The 12752-nt window shown below is 53.0% G+C and overlaps 1 protein-coding gene and 1 non-coding gene across 2 annotated transcripts; one reads left to right on the forward strand and one right to left on the reverse strand.

The window, feature by feature from the left end:
* Positions 1-2544: 2544 nt before the first annotated feature.
* Positions 2545-12274, reverse strand: CALML4 (calmodulin like 4). Its single transcript, XM_006101069.3, is given in 6 exon segments — positions 2545-2847; positions 6337-6525; positions 8069-8209; positions 11670-11700; positions 11806-11830; positions 11832-12274. Coding segments are annotated over 6 exon segments (591 nt in total). The 5' UTR covers positions 11939-12274; the 3' UTR covers positions 2545-2749.
* LOC111828360 lies at positions 3543-3646 on the forward strand. The gene has a single exon (XR_002832201.1). It is a non-coding gene; the product is annotated as a U6 spliceosomal RNA (small nuclear RNA).
* Positions 12275-12752: the final 478 nt, after the last annotated feature.

The raw sequence follows: 12752 nt of genomic DNA on the forward strand, positions 1-12752 counted from the left end.
CCACTGAATGCCCTTAATTCGGGGCACTGGGCCAGTGGAGATGAGCCCAGGTTCTAAGGAGCATTCCACACCACTTAGTGTGTTTCGGGGAAGCTATACTTCAGAGATTCCTTTAGGCAAATCAGATTAAAAGTTACTTTAAAGCCATACTTGGGCCCTGGCTGGGTGGCTCAGTTGATGGAAGTGTCATCCCGTACATCAAAAGGTCGTGGGTTCGAATTCTGGTCAGGGCACATACCAGGGTGCCTACATTGAGGGTTGGATCCCTGGTCAAGGGCGTGTAGGGGAGGCAACTGATTGATGTTTCTCTTTAAATTAAACACATACTGGGGCCATTCCGTTTATCAGACAAAAAGGCTTTAAGGTGAAGTACTCTCATTTATTATAGCCCAGAACCTTCTTGCCCTGTCCCATCTAAATCAAAGGTGTCTACTGTCTGATCCTTGGTATCCCAGATTGGCTGTGCAGGATTTGCTTCCTAACGTCTGTGATGAGTTCAAAGGAGATGTGGGCTGAGACCCTTGATCCTTGGCTGAAAGTGAAATAAAGCAGTTCTCTATGGCATGCCAACACCTACCCAGCCTTCGGGGATTTACCACGATGGTAATGGTTTCTGCACCTGGGCCTCATTGGGCTGTGGGAGCAGTGCTACCGAGTCTATTTTTATATTCTTAAAGAAGGCTGCCAAATCATACAACCTGAAACCCCCAAAACCTGGTTCTGCTCCTGCACAGTGTGAACCTACGCTCCCCAGCTAGATAATCACAACTTCACCTACTTGGTTGTCTGGGCCATTCATTGCCTGCCCTCCACAGAACCCTTCCCTACAGCTTCTAGGAATTTCTACTCTCATTGGCAGTCACACTGTTGTGAGATCATTGCACTAAAACTGACTGGTCCCCTGCCGTTTTCCTGGTGGCTGGCCCTTGTGTTTGTGTCTTGAATAGCCTCCCAAAGACATACCTCCCTCGGTTTGGTTTCCTTTTGCTTTAGCCACTAAGCACCATTAGACAAAGCCACAGCCCAGAGAGCCCCATTTTGATATATACAAGGACGAAAATCTCTGTACTTAGAACTCTGCCCCCCCACCCCCCAACATGCCAGTGTGTGACTCCAACCCTTTTTAGGGCAGGGCTGACACTACCAATGGATCCACAAATTTGGTGAGCGCACACATAGCACCAGTCGGCCCCTCCTGGCTACAAAACAGCTACTTGACCCGGCAGGGCCAGTACCCCTACTACTGTTTCCCAGGGCTCTTGCTGTGCCATGGCCGTGGCCTGCTCAGCCCCTATTACTCTCCATTAGTCATGGGAAATGGCTTGAAGCCATGAGCAGTTTGACCCACTTGAGCAGATCCACCCCATTCTCGTGAACCTCTCTGATCACAGGCTGGGGGAGCTGGGCATCTGACAGGAGCATCAGAAAGGGCTTTCCACCATAGCTGGTTTGGTTCAGTGGATAGAGCATCAGCCCATGGACTGAAGGGTCCCGGGTTCGATTCCGGTCAAGGGCACATGCCCAGGTTGCGGGCTGGATCCCCAGTAGGGGGCATGCAGGCGATAGCCAATTAATGATTCTCATCATTGATGTTTCTATCCCTCTCCCTTCCTCTCTGAAATCAATAAAAATTTATTTTTAAAAAAGAAACAACATCTTTAGCACATATATTTAAAAGAAAAAAGAAAGAAAGGGCTTTCCCAGTTCTCCGAGGCCTGGGTCACATTGGTTTCCTCTGGTGTGGGCTGTGAAGTCAGATCCCTCTGCCCACTGTTTACCTGAGGCTGCCTTGTTTTACCCTGTTCCCACCCTGTATGCTGTGTTTATGAATGAATCTGAGTGGTGCCACTGTGTGTTGAGATGGGAATGAGATTTGTAAATGGCCCTGTGGTGCTGCAAGAAATGTTGCCATAGTTTTTGTTTGTTTGTTTTAGATCTGCTTGTTGCTATTTCTCAGCTAGCACTGGCTTTGTCTTAGAAATGTGGAAGATGGTTCCAGCACCCAAATATAGAATGCAGCCTTTTGGGTGATTGCCCTTCTTTGCAGAAGCACTACCATGGAAACTCAGGATGGCACAGAGCTCTACAGTTTGCAAAGGCATTTCCAAGTCATTAACTCAGACCATCCTCAGCAGGCTCCACGAGGTAAGAACTAGGAATCTGCTTGGCTGGCGTGACTCAGTGGTTGAGCATCGACCTATGAATCAGGAGGTCACGGTTCGATTCCTGGTCAGGGCACATGCCCGGGGTTGTGGGCTTGATCCCCAGTAGGGGATGTGCAGGAGGCAGCCGATCAATGATTCTCGCTCATTATTGATGTTTCTATCTCTCCCTCCCTCCCTCTCCTTTCCTCTCTGAAATCAATAAAAATATATTAAAAAGAAAAAAAGGAATCTAACGAGTGACGATCCTGAGGCTCTGAGCGGTGAAATGATTGGTCCAAAGTCAGACAGCTGGGAAATGGCAGAGTCAGGACTGGAACCAGGCCCATCTCCAAACCAGAGGCTCTTTCCAAGCTGTAAAGGGCGAGACTAATGGCAGTTATTAAAATTAATAAAAATCTTTTATTAAGGACATGCTAATACCATGGCCGAAATCATTTATTTTCATTGATACGTTATCCTCTGCTACAGTCAGGGAGCATCATGCCGCTGTGCTGTCTCCCTAGAGTGAAAGGAACGCTTTTCTTTCTAAAAATTCATCCGTCTGGTTTTCAGGCCCAGGGGGTGCTCTCTTGCATTCTCTCCATTCAGTAGTCCGGCACAGGAATGGCGATCTTCTGGATGAATTCATCATACTTCACTTTGCCATTTGGTTCAATATTTGCTTCTCTGAAAAGATCATCCACTGCAATAAATCACATTAAATTTTCAGTTCAGCTTTACTGCTATGTTACAGGACAAAGTTCTTGGGGGTCGGGGCTCCCCGGAGGTTTTCCCTGAGTGTCCAGTTGACTATTCACATAGACCCAGAAATCAGACAGCGAACAGACCAGGACAAACTCCGCCCGCCTCCCCCCACTTGAAGACCACTGATACAACTCTGAGTTCATCGGATTTCACTGAAGCCAAGCCACCTTATGTTCTTTGTTTGTTTTGAAATAAAACGCCCTATATTTCTTGTACCTATATTTCCAGAAATCTTTGGCATAGGTTTTCCCTCCCACAGCTCACCCTCCCAGCTTCCCAGCTGATCAGGCCCCCTTGGCAGCTCCATCCTGGGCCACCGTGGCCCAGGCTTTGGCCTGTCCTGGCCAGCCTGCCTTCCCTTCCAAGATGGCCTGCCCCACCCCGAGAGAGGACTTGGTGACAAGTGGTGTCTGCCACCATCACCTCTTTTTTTAAAAGTTTGTGTTTTGGGGAAAGGAACCGCATGAGAGAAGATAAATTCAACTGTGTCTAAAGCTGAAAGGGCACAAAACTGCCATTGCTCTCTATGACGCTGCTCCAAAAATATCGCTTCATTTACTTGTTTCTTCTGGTTCTGGATTCCTTGCTCAACATACTAGCTTGTCCCAGATCTCGGCAAGAAGGACCATTTCAGTGCTCGCTTCGGCAGCACATATACTAAAATTGGAACAATACAGAGATTAGCACGGCCCCTGCGCAAGGATGACATGCAAATTCGTGAAGCGTTCCATATTTTTAAAAAAAGGCCATTTCAGCTTATATGTCTCCACAGAGGCCTCTCAGAGCCAATCTACCGTTGGCTCTTTGAAAAAATCCTGACCCAACTCTCTCACTGCCCTGTGTCAGCTTCCTCAGCTCTAGACATCCCGCCATATCATTCTGGACAGTTAGAAAACACCCTGTGACCCTCTGCTTAGCCCCCTCTAAGGTGTAATTACTGTGCTCCGCGCCGGAGCCGCCCGTGGTGCCGAGTGTTTTTAGAATGTGAAGCACATTAAGTTATCTTCATGGTTCAAACCATCCCAGCGGACAGGTCCAACACCAGCTCAGAGCCAACCACTGAGCATCCTCCTGTCCAGTGCTGGGCTGCCTGCTGGGTGGCATGCCATTCACTGTGAACCCAGAAAGGACCAGGATGCTGGCGCCAGCCTATCCCAGGCCTTAAAAAGGAGACCTCCCTGACAGCCTTGGCTGCTCCAGGATGCTTCTTGGTATAATTAATTTTCTTTCAATCACCCAGAGTTACAGATTCCTACTTCTGGTATCATTTCTCCCGTCTCCCTCAGCCAAAGGAAGGGAAATTGGCCTCTCAGCTTGTGGGGAGCACATTGCCATCTTCTTTGAAATGTTTCTTGACTGGTTAATCGAATGAGAAACGTGTATGCGTTTGGGGCCCGGCGTATTACTTTAGACAGAGATCGTGAACCCTAAGAGTGAAGGCCCGGCTGGCCCTCTCTGCCAGCCTCCACCTGGACATAAAAGGCCGAGCGGAGTCCGAGCCTGAGAGGGAGGGCGAGCCCATGTTTCCCCCACTCGGTTCGAACAGCCACAATGAAAGACGGGTTGGGACAGCGCCAGCCTGAAGGAGTCTGCCTTCTGTAGCGCTATGTTTAAATGCTGTGCGCTGAGCCTTTGTGCCTGCAGATAAAATCTAAGCAGCCCGCTTTATAGAATGTTAGCTCTTGGGAGGACCTGAGGGATTGTCTATTGTAACCTCATTTCCCAACAAGGAAACTGAGGAGGGTGAGCGAGGTTAAGAAACCTGTTGGGAGCCCGGCCAGTGTGGTTCAGAGGTTGAGGTTTGACCTATGAACCAGAGGTCATGGTTCGAGTCCTGGTCAGGGCACATGCCTGGATTGCAGGCTCGATCTCCAGTGGGGGGCATGCCAGAGGCAGCGATCGATTATTCTCTCTCATCATTGATGTTTCTCTCTCTTCCTCTCTCTCTCTCTCTCTCTCTCTCTCTCTCTCTCTCTCCCTCCCTCTCTCCCTCTCCTTTTCTCTCTAAAATCAATAAAAACATATTTTTTTTAAAAAAGAAAGAAACCCATTGAGGTCCTCCAGGACGAGGAGGAGCCAGGATTCAAATCTAATTCCAACCACAACCTTGCAACCGCTCCTGGTTTGTTGTGATTTAACCAAAGGCCCCACATTATTGAGGCCTATTTCCTCCGCCCACTGTGTCCCAGCAGCATGAGCAGAAACCCCAGCTTCTGGGGCTGGTGGTGTGGACTCTGGGTGGTGACTCTAAATGGCAGCTGTGGCCAGACCCAGGGGCTAGCGGGCAGGCAGGAAGAGCACTGGCAAATGGCCCAGCATTGGGGTCGCCCTTAACCACATGCAAAGGGCTTTCCCAGAAGACCCGGGCCCCTTGTCCTGCTCTGAGGCAGGAAGGCACGCCGGGCTGCTGGAAGGTCCGAGCCAAAGGCCTCTCATGGGGTCCTGTGACCAGCAGTCCCAGCAAAGGCCACCACGGACACCCCTTGGGAAGAGCTGTTAGAGCTGTTGGCGTCCTGAGGAGAGGGAACAAAGCAGCATCTCAGGCCCAGCCAGCATGGCTCAGTGGTTGAGCATCGACCTATGAACCAGGAGGTCACAGTTCAATTCCCAGTCAGGGCACATACCTGGGTTGCGGGCTTGATCCCCAGTATGGGGCGTGCAAGAGGCAGCCAATCAATGATTCTCTCTCATCATTGATTTCTCTCTCTCTCTCTCTCTCTCTCTCTCTCTTTTTTAAAAGAGAGGAAGGGAGGAGAGAGAGAGAGGAATCGAACCTAGGACCTTTCAGTCCGCAGACACTCTAATCCGCTGAGCCAAACCATCTAGGGCCATCATTGATGTTTCTATCTTTCTCTCCCTCTCCCTTCCTCTCTCTGAAATCAATAAAAAAATGTTTAAAAAAAATTTTTTAAAGTAGCATCTCAGTTTGGACACCTGGCCAGAGCAGCAACTTCAGAAAACAGCTGTGGGAAAGAAAAGCCTCAGATGGGCAGAGGGTAGGGAAGTGGGGGAGGGAGAGGGAGTGTCTGTGACCTACGTGCAACTCCCAGCTCTGCTACCGCAAGCCACTCAATCACCTGTGTCTTTGTCAGTACGGGGGTCACTAGTGTTCCCAGGGGTGTCATAGCTCTAAATAAAGACCCACAGTGAAAGCTTCCATTCAGGGTGAGGCCCAGGTAGCTCTCACCTCGGTTTCCCCAGGCCGTCTCTTCGCCCTGTTAGATTTCTCCCGTTACCCCAGGTCCCCTAGCTCTTCCTTGGGCTCCAGGCCAGCGCTCACCCTTCTTGCCATCTCGTCACAGCCGCGTGGGGCATGCATGACATGCAGTGTCCGCACCATCCTGGTGCCACGGATCGGGCTTTGGTGTCCTCCCCCCAACTCCCCAATCCTCTCCTGCTGTAGGGAAAGAGGGAACCAGGCCGTTACCTTCCTTGTGGGTGAGCTTCTCCCCCAGTTTCATGAGTTTCGACCGCAGCTCCGATGCCATGATGTAGCCTTTCTTCTCCTTGTCCGCCATCAACATGGCCAAGAGAATTTCCTTCTTTGGGTCCTCTTGTTTTATTTGCATGTGCATAATGGTCAGGAAAGTAGAGAAATCCAGCTCTCCATTTCTGTCTAGGAAACCCCCAAGCACAGCAGAGTGAGCAGGGAGGAAAAGGCTCGCCACCTGCCTCCTGCCCGAGCCCTCCTGGCCGGCTCCAGGGACTCAGGAAGAGCCCTGTGGTGGCAGTGGTGGCGGTGAGGACACAGGCCCTCTCCTGAGGTCCCACCTCGGATATGCCTCCCTGACTCCTCCCAACATTCCTCGGAGCCTGTGGGTATCATCTGTCCATTGTGCCCACCAGGGAGACAGGAGTTCTGAGGGGGCAGTGGCAGGACCAGGACGGAGCCCACCTCCTCTGCTCCCTTCCGGGTGCTGCTCTGGTGCCCTGAACTGGAGGGCATTCATCTACGTCCACCCCCCTTCAGCAGCCGCCACTGCACACCCACAGAGATGGACGGGTGACCCCACCGGGGCCTCAAGCCCAGTCCCACCAGGGCTGGTTGCTTGCCTTTCCCCTCACTGCAACCACCCCAGCTCCCCAGCCCAGGCCCCTCCTCTGAGCATGTGTGGGGGCCTGGGCCCTGGCCTGGCCGGGGTACAACTGCAGGAAATTGGAACTTCCCCTGACCACAACTTCCTGTTTGGAGACAGTAACCAAAGGAAAACGCCACCCCTGGGCGGTGGAAACGGACTGCAGTCACTGAGCGCCCGTCACTGGGATCTCGGCCTCCAGAGGCCGCCCTGGCCCAGCCTGGCCGCCCAGCGCTGCTGCAGTCACGCTCTGATGGGACCTTGGGGTAACCCAGGCAGTTGGTGGGGACCCACCTGAGAGATGAGGAAACTGAGGTTCAGGTGGCTCCGGATCAAGTGATCTTTCCAGGCCACGCCCTTTCTCTGGGCCAGTCTTTCCTTCCTGAGTGTCCAGCTACCAAGGCAAACAGCCACCCCAGCCTCTGACACCCTCTTGTTTCTTAAAAAACCCAAACCCAACTTGTTTGCGTCTGGTTATAAAAGTCCTATATGCCCCCCTTGTAAAAAAATACAGGAAACAACAATAAAGGGAATGAAAATCATCCATAATCCCAGTGCCTAGAGAACCACTTGGCAATGTTCTGGCCGGGTTCCCGTCTACCTTCTTCCTCCCGGTGCTGCATAGAAGGTTGGTCTGCAATCAGAAGAATTGGCTCCAACTCTGATTCTGCCATTGGCCCGAGCACGTGGGCAAGGCCCCCAGGGCTCCGAACCCTGGTATTTGCCTGTGAAACAGCGCCTTCTCCATGGGTGGGTTGTGCTGAGCACATGACATGGACACAGAAATAAAACTGTTCTGGCAAAGCGACTTGGGGGTCACTGTTACACTTCCTGCAGAGTTTGGAACCTTGGCGGAAAGCTTACGTCCCAGGCCGCTCTGTGAGCTGAGGGTTCAAGGAACCCGAGTGATGCACAGCACACCTGGCCAAATGCCTCCACAGCTCCCGGCTGGAGACCTCTGCTACCGCCGGCATGTCTGACCTCTGACCTGTTCTCACATCCACCATCTGTACCCACGGTGGGCTCTTCCCAAGGACCACAGCTGCAGGGCTCCAGGCCCACCCACCAGCCCAGCCCACTCACCTATCTTATGAGTCTGCAGGTGCCGCTGCACCTCCCCTGGTGTCGGGCTGGCCCCCAGGCACCTCATCACCACCAAGAGGTCCGTGGCTTTTATCTTCCCCCGCTGCTGCTTGTCATACAGGGAGAAGCATTCCTTGTACTCTGTGCACAGCCAGGAGGGGGAGTCAGGAGCACTCCTTCACCGCCCCCCCCCCCCCCCACACACACCTCTCTTCCCTCCTCCCCTTTCTTTTCCCTCCCCCTCCTTGTGTCCACTCCCTCTGTCCCCCTTCCCATCACAAGTAAAAGTACAGGACTGCCAAGTTCAATTGAACTTCCAATGAATAATGAACACATTTTTAGTATAAGTACGTACCAAATTTTTGCACGGGATACACTTATACTAAAAAAGTATATCTTGCCTGGCTGGTGTGGTTCAGTGGTTGAGCATCAACCCATAAACCAAGAGGTCACTAGTTCCATTCCTGGTCAGGGCACATGCCTGGGTTGTGGGCTCGATCCTCAGTAGGGGGCCTGCAGGAGGCAGCTGATTGATGTTCTTTCTCATCTATGTTTCTATCTCTCTATCCTTCTCCTTTCCTCTTTCTTTAAAATAAATAAAAACATAAAATAAATAAAAACATATATATATATATGAATGTCTTAAAAATAAATAAGTCAATAAATAAATAAATAAAAGGTATTTGTTGTTTCTCTGACCTTAAATTTAACTGAGTGTCCTGTATTTTATCTGGCAATTCTGTCCCCTCCCTCTCTCCTTCCTCCTGCTCCTTTGCTCTCCTTTCCGACCCCCTTTCTCCTCCCTTCCTTCCCCTTCCTCTGCTCCCCCTTTTCTCCCTCCCACAACTGACCCAAACCGCTGGGAAGCTGTCCCGCCCTCTAGGGCCAGTCCAGGGAGACAAGGAGCCCACAGCAGGGCATCCAGACACCCCGGGGACTTTGCAAAGACAACTCATGGGGAAAGGGGAACTACAATGCCCTGGGTTACTGAGCCGACCAGAAATCCCCCCGGAAGTCCTGGCCCACAGTGGCTCTCACGTGGGGTGACAATTATTACAATTATGGGCACTTCTGAGTCCACTGCTCCAGATCCCGCCTCCAGGCTCAACTCTCAAGCTGCCCTCTGACCCCAGCCCTGGCCCTGCTCCGAGAGACTTGGGGGGAGGGGCTCAGGATGTTTTCTCAGCTCTGACTAAACCCGCTGGCAGCTCTCTTCCAACCCTTCCTCCCTTAATGGAGACGAAATGGCCTCAGGAGCTCAGGCCTCTGTTGCCCAGTCTCGTAGCCCAGCGGACCAGGGCCCCCACTTGCCTCTCTGTCCCCAGCTCCCAGCTCTGGAGGAACACCCCTGGGCCCTCCCACAGAGATTCTGACTCCAGAACTGGGGGTGGGACTGCCATGGGTGGAGCCTCTGCCTGGGGGGTGGGGGTGGGAGAGGGGGTGGGGACTCTGACTTGACAAGTGAGGTGCATGCCAGTGATGCAACTCTTCCCAATGAATGTGCTATTATTCAATCTGATGAGTGATCTACTATTAAACTAGTTCTTACCCTGTACAAATTACACTCATTAAACTCAAACCTCTTTCAAATCTTCAGCACTACTGATTGCAATAGGGTCATCTTTTAAGGTGTTTTTTTTTCTCCACAAATGCAGGGGTTGGAACATTATTTGATCTTACATTATTTAATAACTAGAGGCCCAGTGCATGAATTTGTGCACTGGTAGGGTCCCTCGGCCTGGCTGGCAAACGAGGCCTATCGGGGGGGGCCGGCTGGCCAGGGGGAGGGACCCTGGGACGTTGGCCTGCTGACTCCCCCCTCCCCTGATCGGGGCCTGGGGGAGGGGCCATGGGAGGTTGGCTTGAGCGTCTGCCCCCTGGTGGTCAGTGCATGTCATAGTGACTGGTCAACTGGTTGTTCCGGTCATTTGGTCATTCAGTCTTAATGGTTGCTTAGGCTTTTATATATATACTAGAGGGCCAATGCACGAAATTTGTATAAGAGTAGGCCTTCCTTCCCGCTGCTGCCGGTACTGGCTTCCCTCTGGCACCCGGGACCCGGGCTTCCCTTGCAGCCCCAGCTTCATCCAGAAGGACCTCTGGTCTAATTAGCATATTATGCTTTTATTATTATAGATAGATGGCTGATTTTAACAACAAGTTTACAAAATTTCTAAAGCTCATGCTGGCTAGAGCAAGCTGGCCCCAGCACAGGTCTGGGTGCTACCCAGGCTGCACCAGGCCCCTGTCAGGTGCATGACTGACATTATCCTCTCTGTTGCTCACAGCAGCCTGGTGTGGCATCATTATCCCCACTTCACAGATGAGAAAACTGAGGCTCAGAGGTGGTAGGAGCCCAGGCCTCCAAGGTTCCTGTTCTTCCCCCTGCAGCAGGCTACCTCTGTCCAGTCTGTCATTCATTCATTAAACATTAGTGGCCACTTTCTTGGTGTCAGACACTGGGATACAAAGGGAAGTTTGCCCTTCCTTCTGGAACTTCAGAGGCCCCAGAGGGAGGGTCGGCGAGCCTCAGAACCACAGGTGGGTGGGGGACGTAGGCTGAGCGAGACTCCACTCAGTCTTGCCTTGAGACCTGGGCATGAGAGGCCCTGCCCTGGGCCTTGTGATTTAGAACTCCTTGATCTGGCCTCCTCTGGGGGTGAGACTGTGACGAGGTCTACGGGGAGGTGCCCACCTGGAGCCTGCAACCCATTTACCCACCCACTCGTCCTCTAGACCAGTGATGGCGAACTCATTTTTTTGGTTGACTTTTCGTTGTTAAATGGCATTTAAATATATAAAATAAATATCAAAAATATAAGTCTTTGTTTTACTATGGTTGCAAATATCAAAAAATTTCTGTATGTGACATGGCACCAGAGTTTAGTTAGGGTTTTTCAAAATGCTGACACGCCAAGCTCAAAAGGTTCGCCATCACTGCTCTAGACCAAGCTCTGGGCACTCAGAACTCTGGAATCCCTACCCAGCTAACCCTGAGCCCACCCAGGGCCCGCAGACCCAACCTGAGCTATGCTGGGCCTCCCTGAGCTAGGTCTGGGCCCTGAGCTCTGTGTAACCCAACTCTTCCCTTGGCCTGTGGAAACGGAAGCCTGCTTGCGGACTCAGGGGATGCAGTGCTCCACACCCCAAAACCAGGCTTGATGTCAGGTGGAGGGACCTCAGAGACCACCGAGGCTGACCTCCCACCTTACAGGTGGGGAGACTGAGGCCCAGAGAGAAGGGTGCTGGGTGGGAGTGCAGACCTGGGCTCCTTGCTCTGCCTCGGCCAAGTACAACGCCCTCCTCTTGTTGGGCTCCCGGCCCCAGGCAGTTAGTTGTGTTTCTCTCTCCGGCCCCTTTCCCTCCCTCCCCCCTTGTAACTCACACGGAGAGACTAGCCCCAACCTTTCTACCTGTGCGCCTACCCCACCTCCACCCAGCAGGGCCTCCCCGCAGCAGCAGCAGCGGCCTCTTGCCTGTGGGTGGGCCCACATCCCCCCCTGGCACCTTTTTCCCACCAACACAAACTGAGCAGAGCAAATTGCTTAATGAGACCCATATTTCTCTGTGAGTTGCTAATTAAAGAGCAAACCCAACCTACCATTAATTTGGTCCTGGGAAAGAAACTTGGCCTGCAGCAGACAGAGGAAACAGTCAGGAGGTTGCTCCATGAACTCCCCCCCACATCTCCCCTACCCGCCCCCCAAGCCCAGCAGGTGACACACACCCTCGCTTACCATCTCGGGGCCTCCGCTGCACCCCTGAGCTCCCTGCTCCCAGGACTGCTTTCTTGGTTTCCTTCCTCCCGGCTTCAAGTCCTAAGTCCGCCAAGCTGGGTGGAGGCCCCTGTAATAAATCCGCGGCTGCCATGGAGACCAGGCCCAGCGCCAGGGGTCGGATTCCCGCTTCCCCGCACAGCTGATGCCCAGCAAGGCCTGGGCAGAGCAGCAGGTTGGGTTTTGAGAAAACAGGGCTGCAGAAGGGCTCCCAGGGCTCGGTCCTGCCCCGGGAAGCTGAAGCTCTGGACAAACGTTCCCTCCTGGGAGCCCTCCCTGGACACGGAGAAGGGGTCAGTGACACACAAAGAGTGGGGGGCGGGATGGGGTGTCCTGGGCCGGTCTGGGTGGGGGTGTCTTTTTCTTTTCTCTCCTGGGACTAAGCAGGGAGCTGGCAGGTGCCGGGTGCTTAGCACACTGTCTTATTTTCAGCGTCATCACAAACCAGCTTGCAGGCGGGGAGGAGACCCTACCTCGATGGCACGGCCCAGCGATGGCCGCTGCCACTGTCCAGCTTGGAGCAGGGACACAGGCTTCGGTGCCTCGGGTTGGATTCGGTTCCTTCCCCGCGTGCCCTTTGCTGCGTGGGCTTGGCCTGTCACTGCACTGCTCGGTGCCTGTTTCCTGGATGGGCCTCACACAGGACTGTGTACAACCCAATGGCGAGGGCAGAGGCCCTTCTCCTCGTGCCAGTTCCGCAGCTGGGGCGCCCGGGCCCCACGGTGGGCTTCCCGGGGGGCTCAGAGGGAGGCCTCTTAGGTGACTTCCCCGGCCAAGAAGCTCCTCCTTTTCTTCCTTTCCCTTCTCTCCCCTCCGCAGCCCCCACTCCTTCCGGCAGAAGCTGCTGACTCCCCATTTCCTCAGTGGTTTGTGCTGCTCCCCACCCCCCTGCACACACACACACACAC

Source organism: Myotis lucifugus, unplaced genomic scaffold (genome assembly GCF_000147115.1).
Source record: "Myotis lucifugus unplaced genomic scaffold, Myoluc2.0 scaffold_338, whole genome shotgun sequence".
In the NCBI taxonomy this organism is placed as follows: Eukaryota; Metazoa; Chordata; class Mammalia; order Chiroptera; family Vespertilionidae; genus Myotis; species Myotis lucifugus.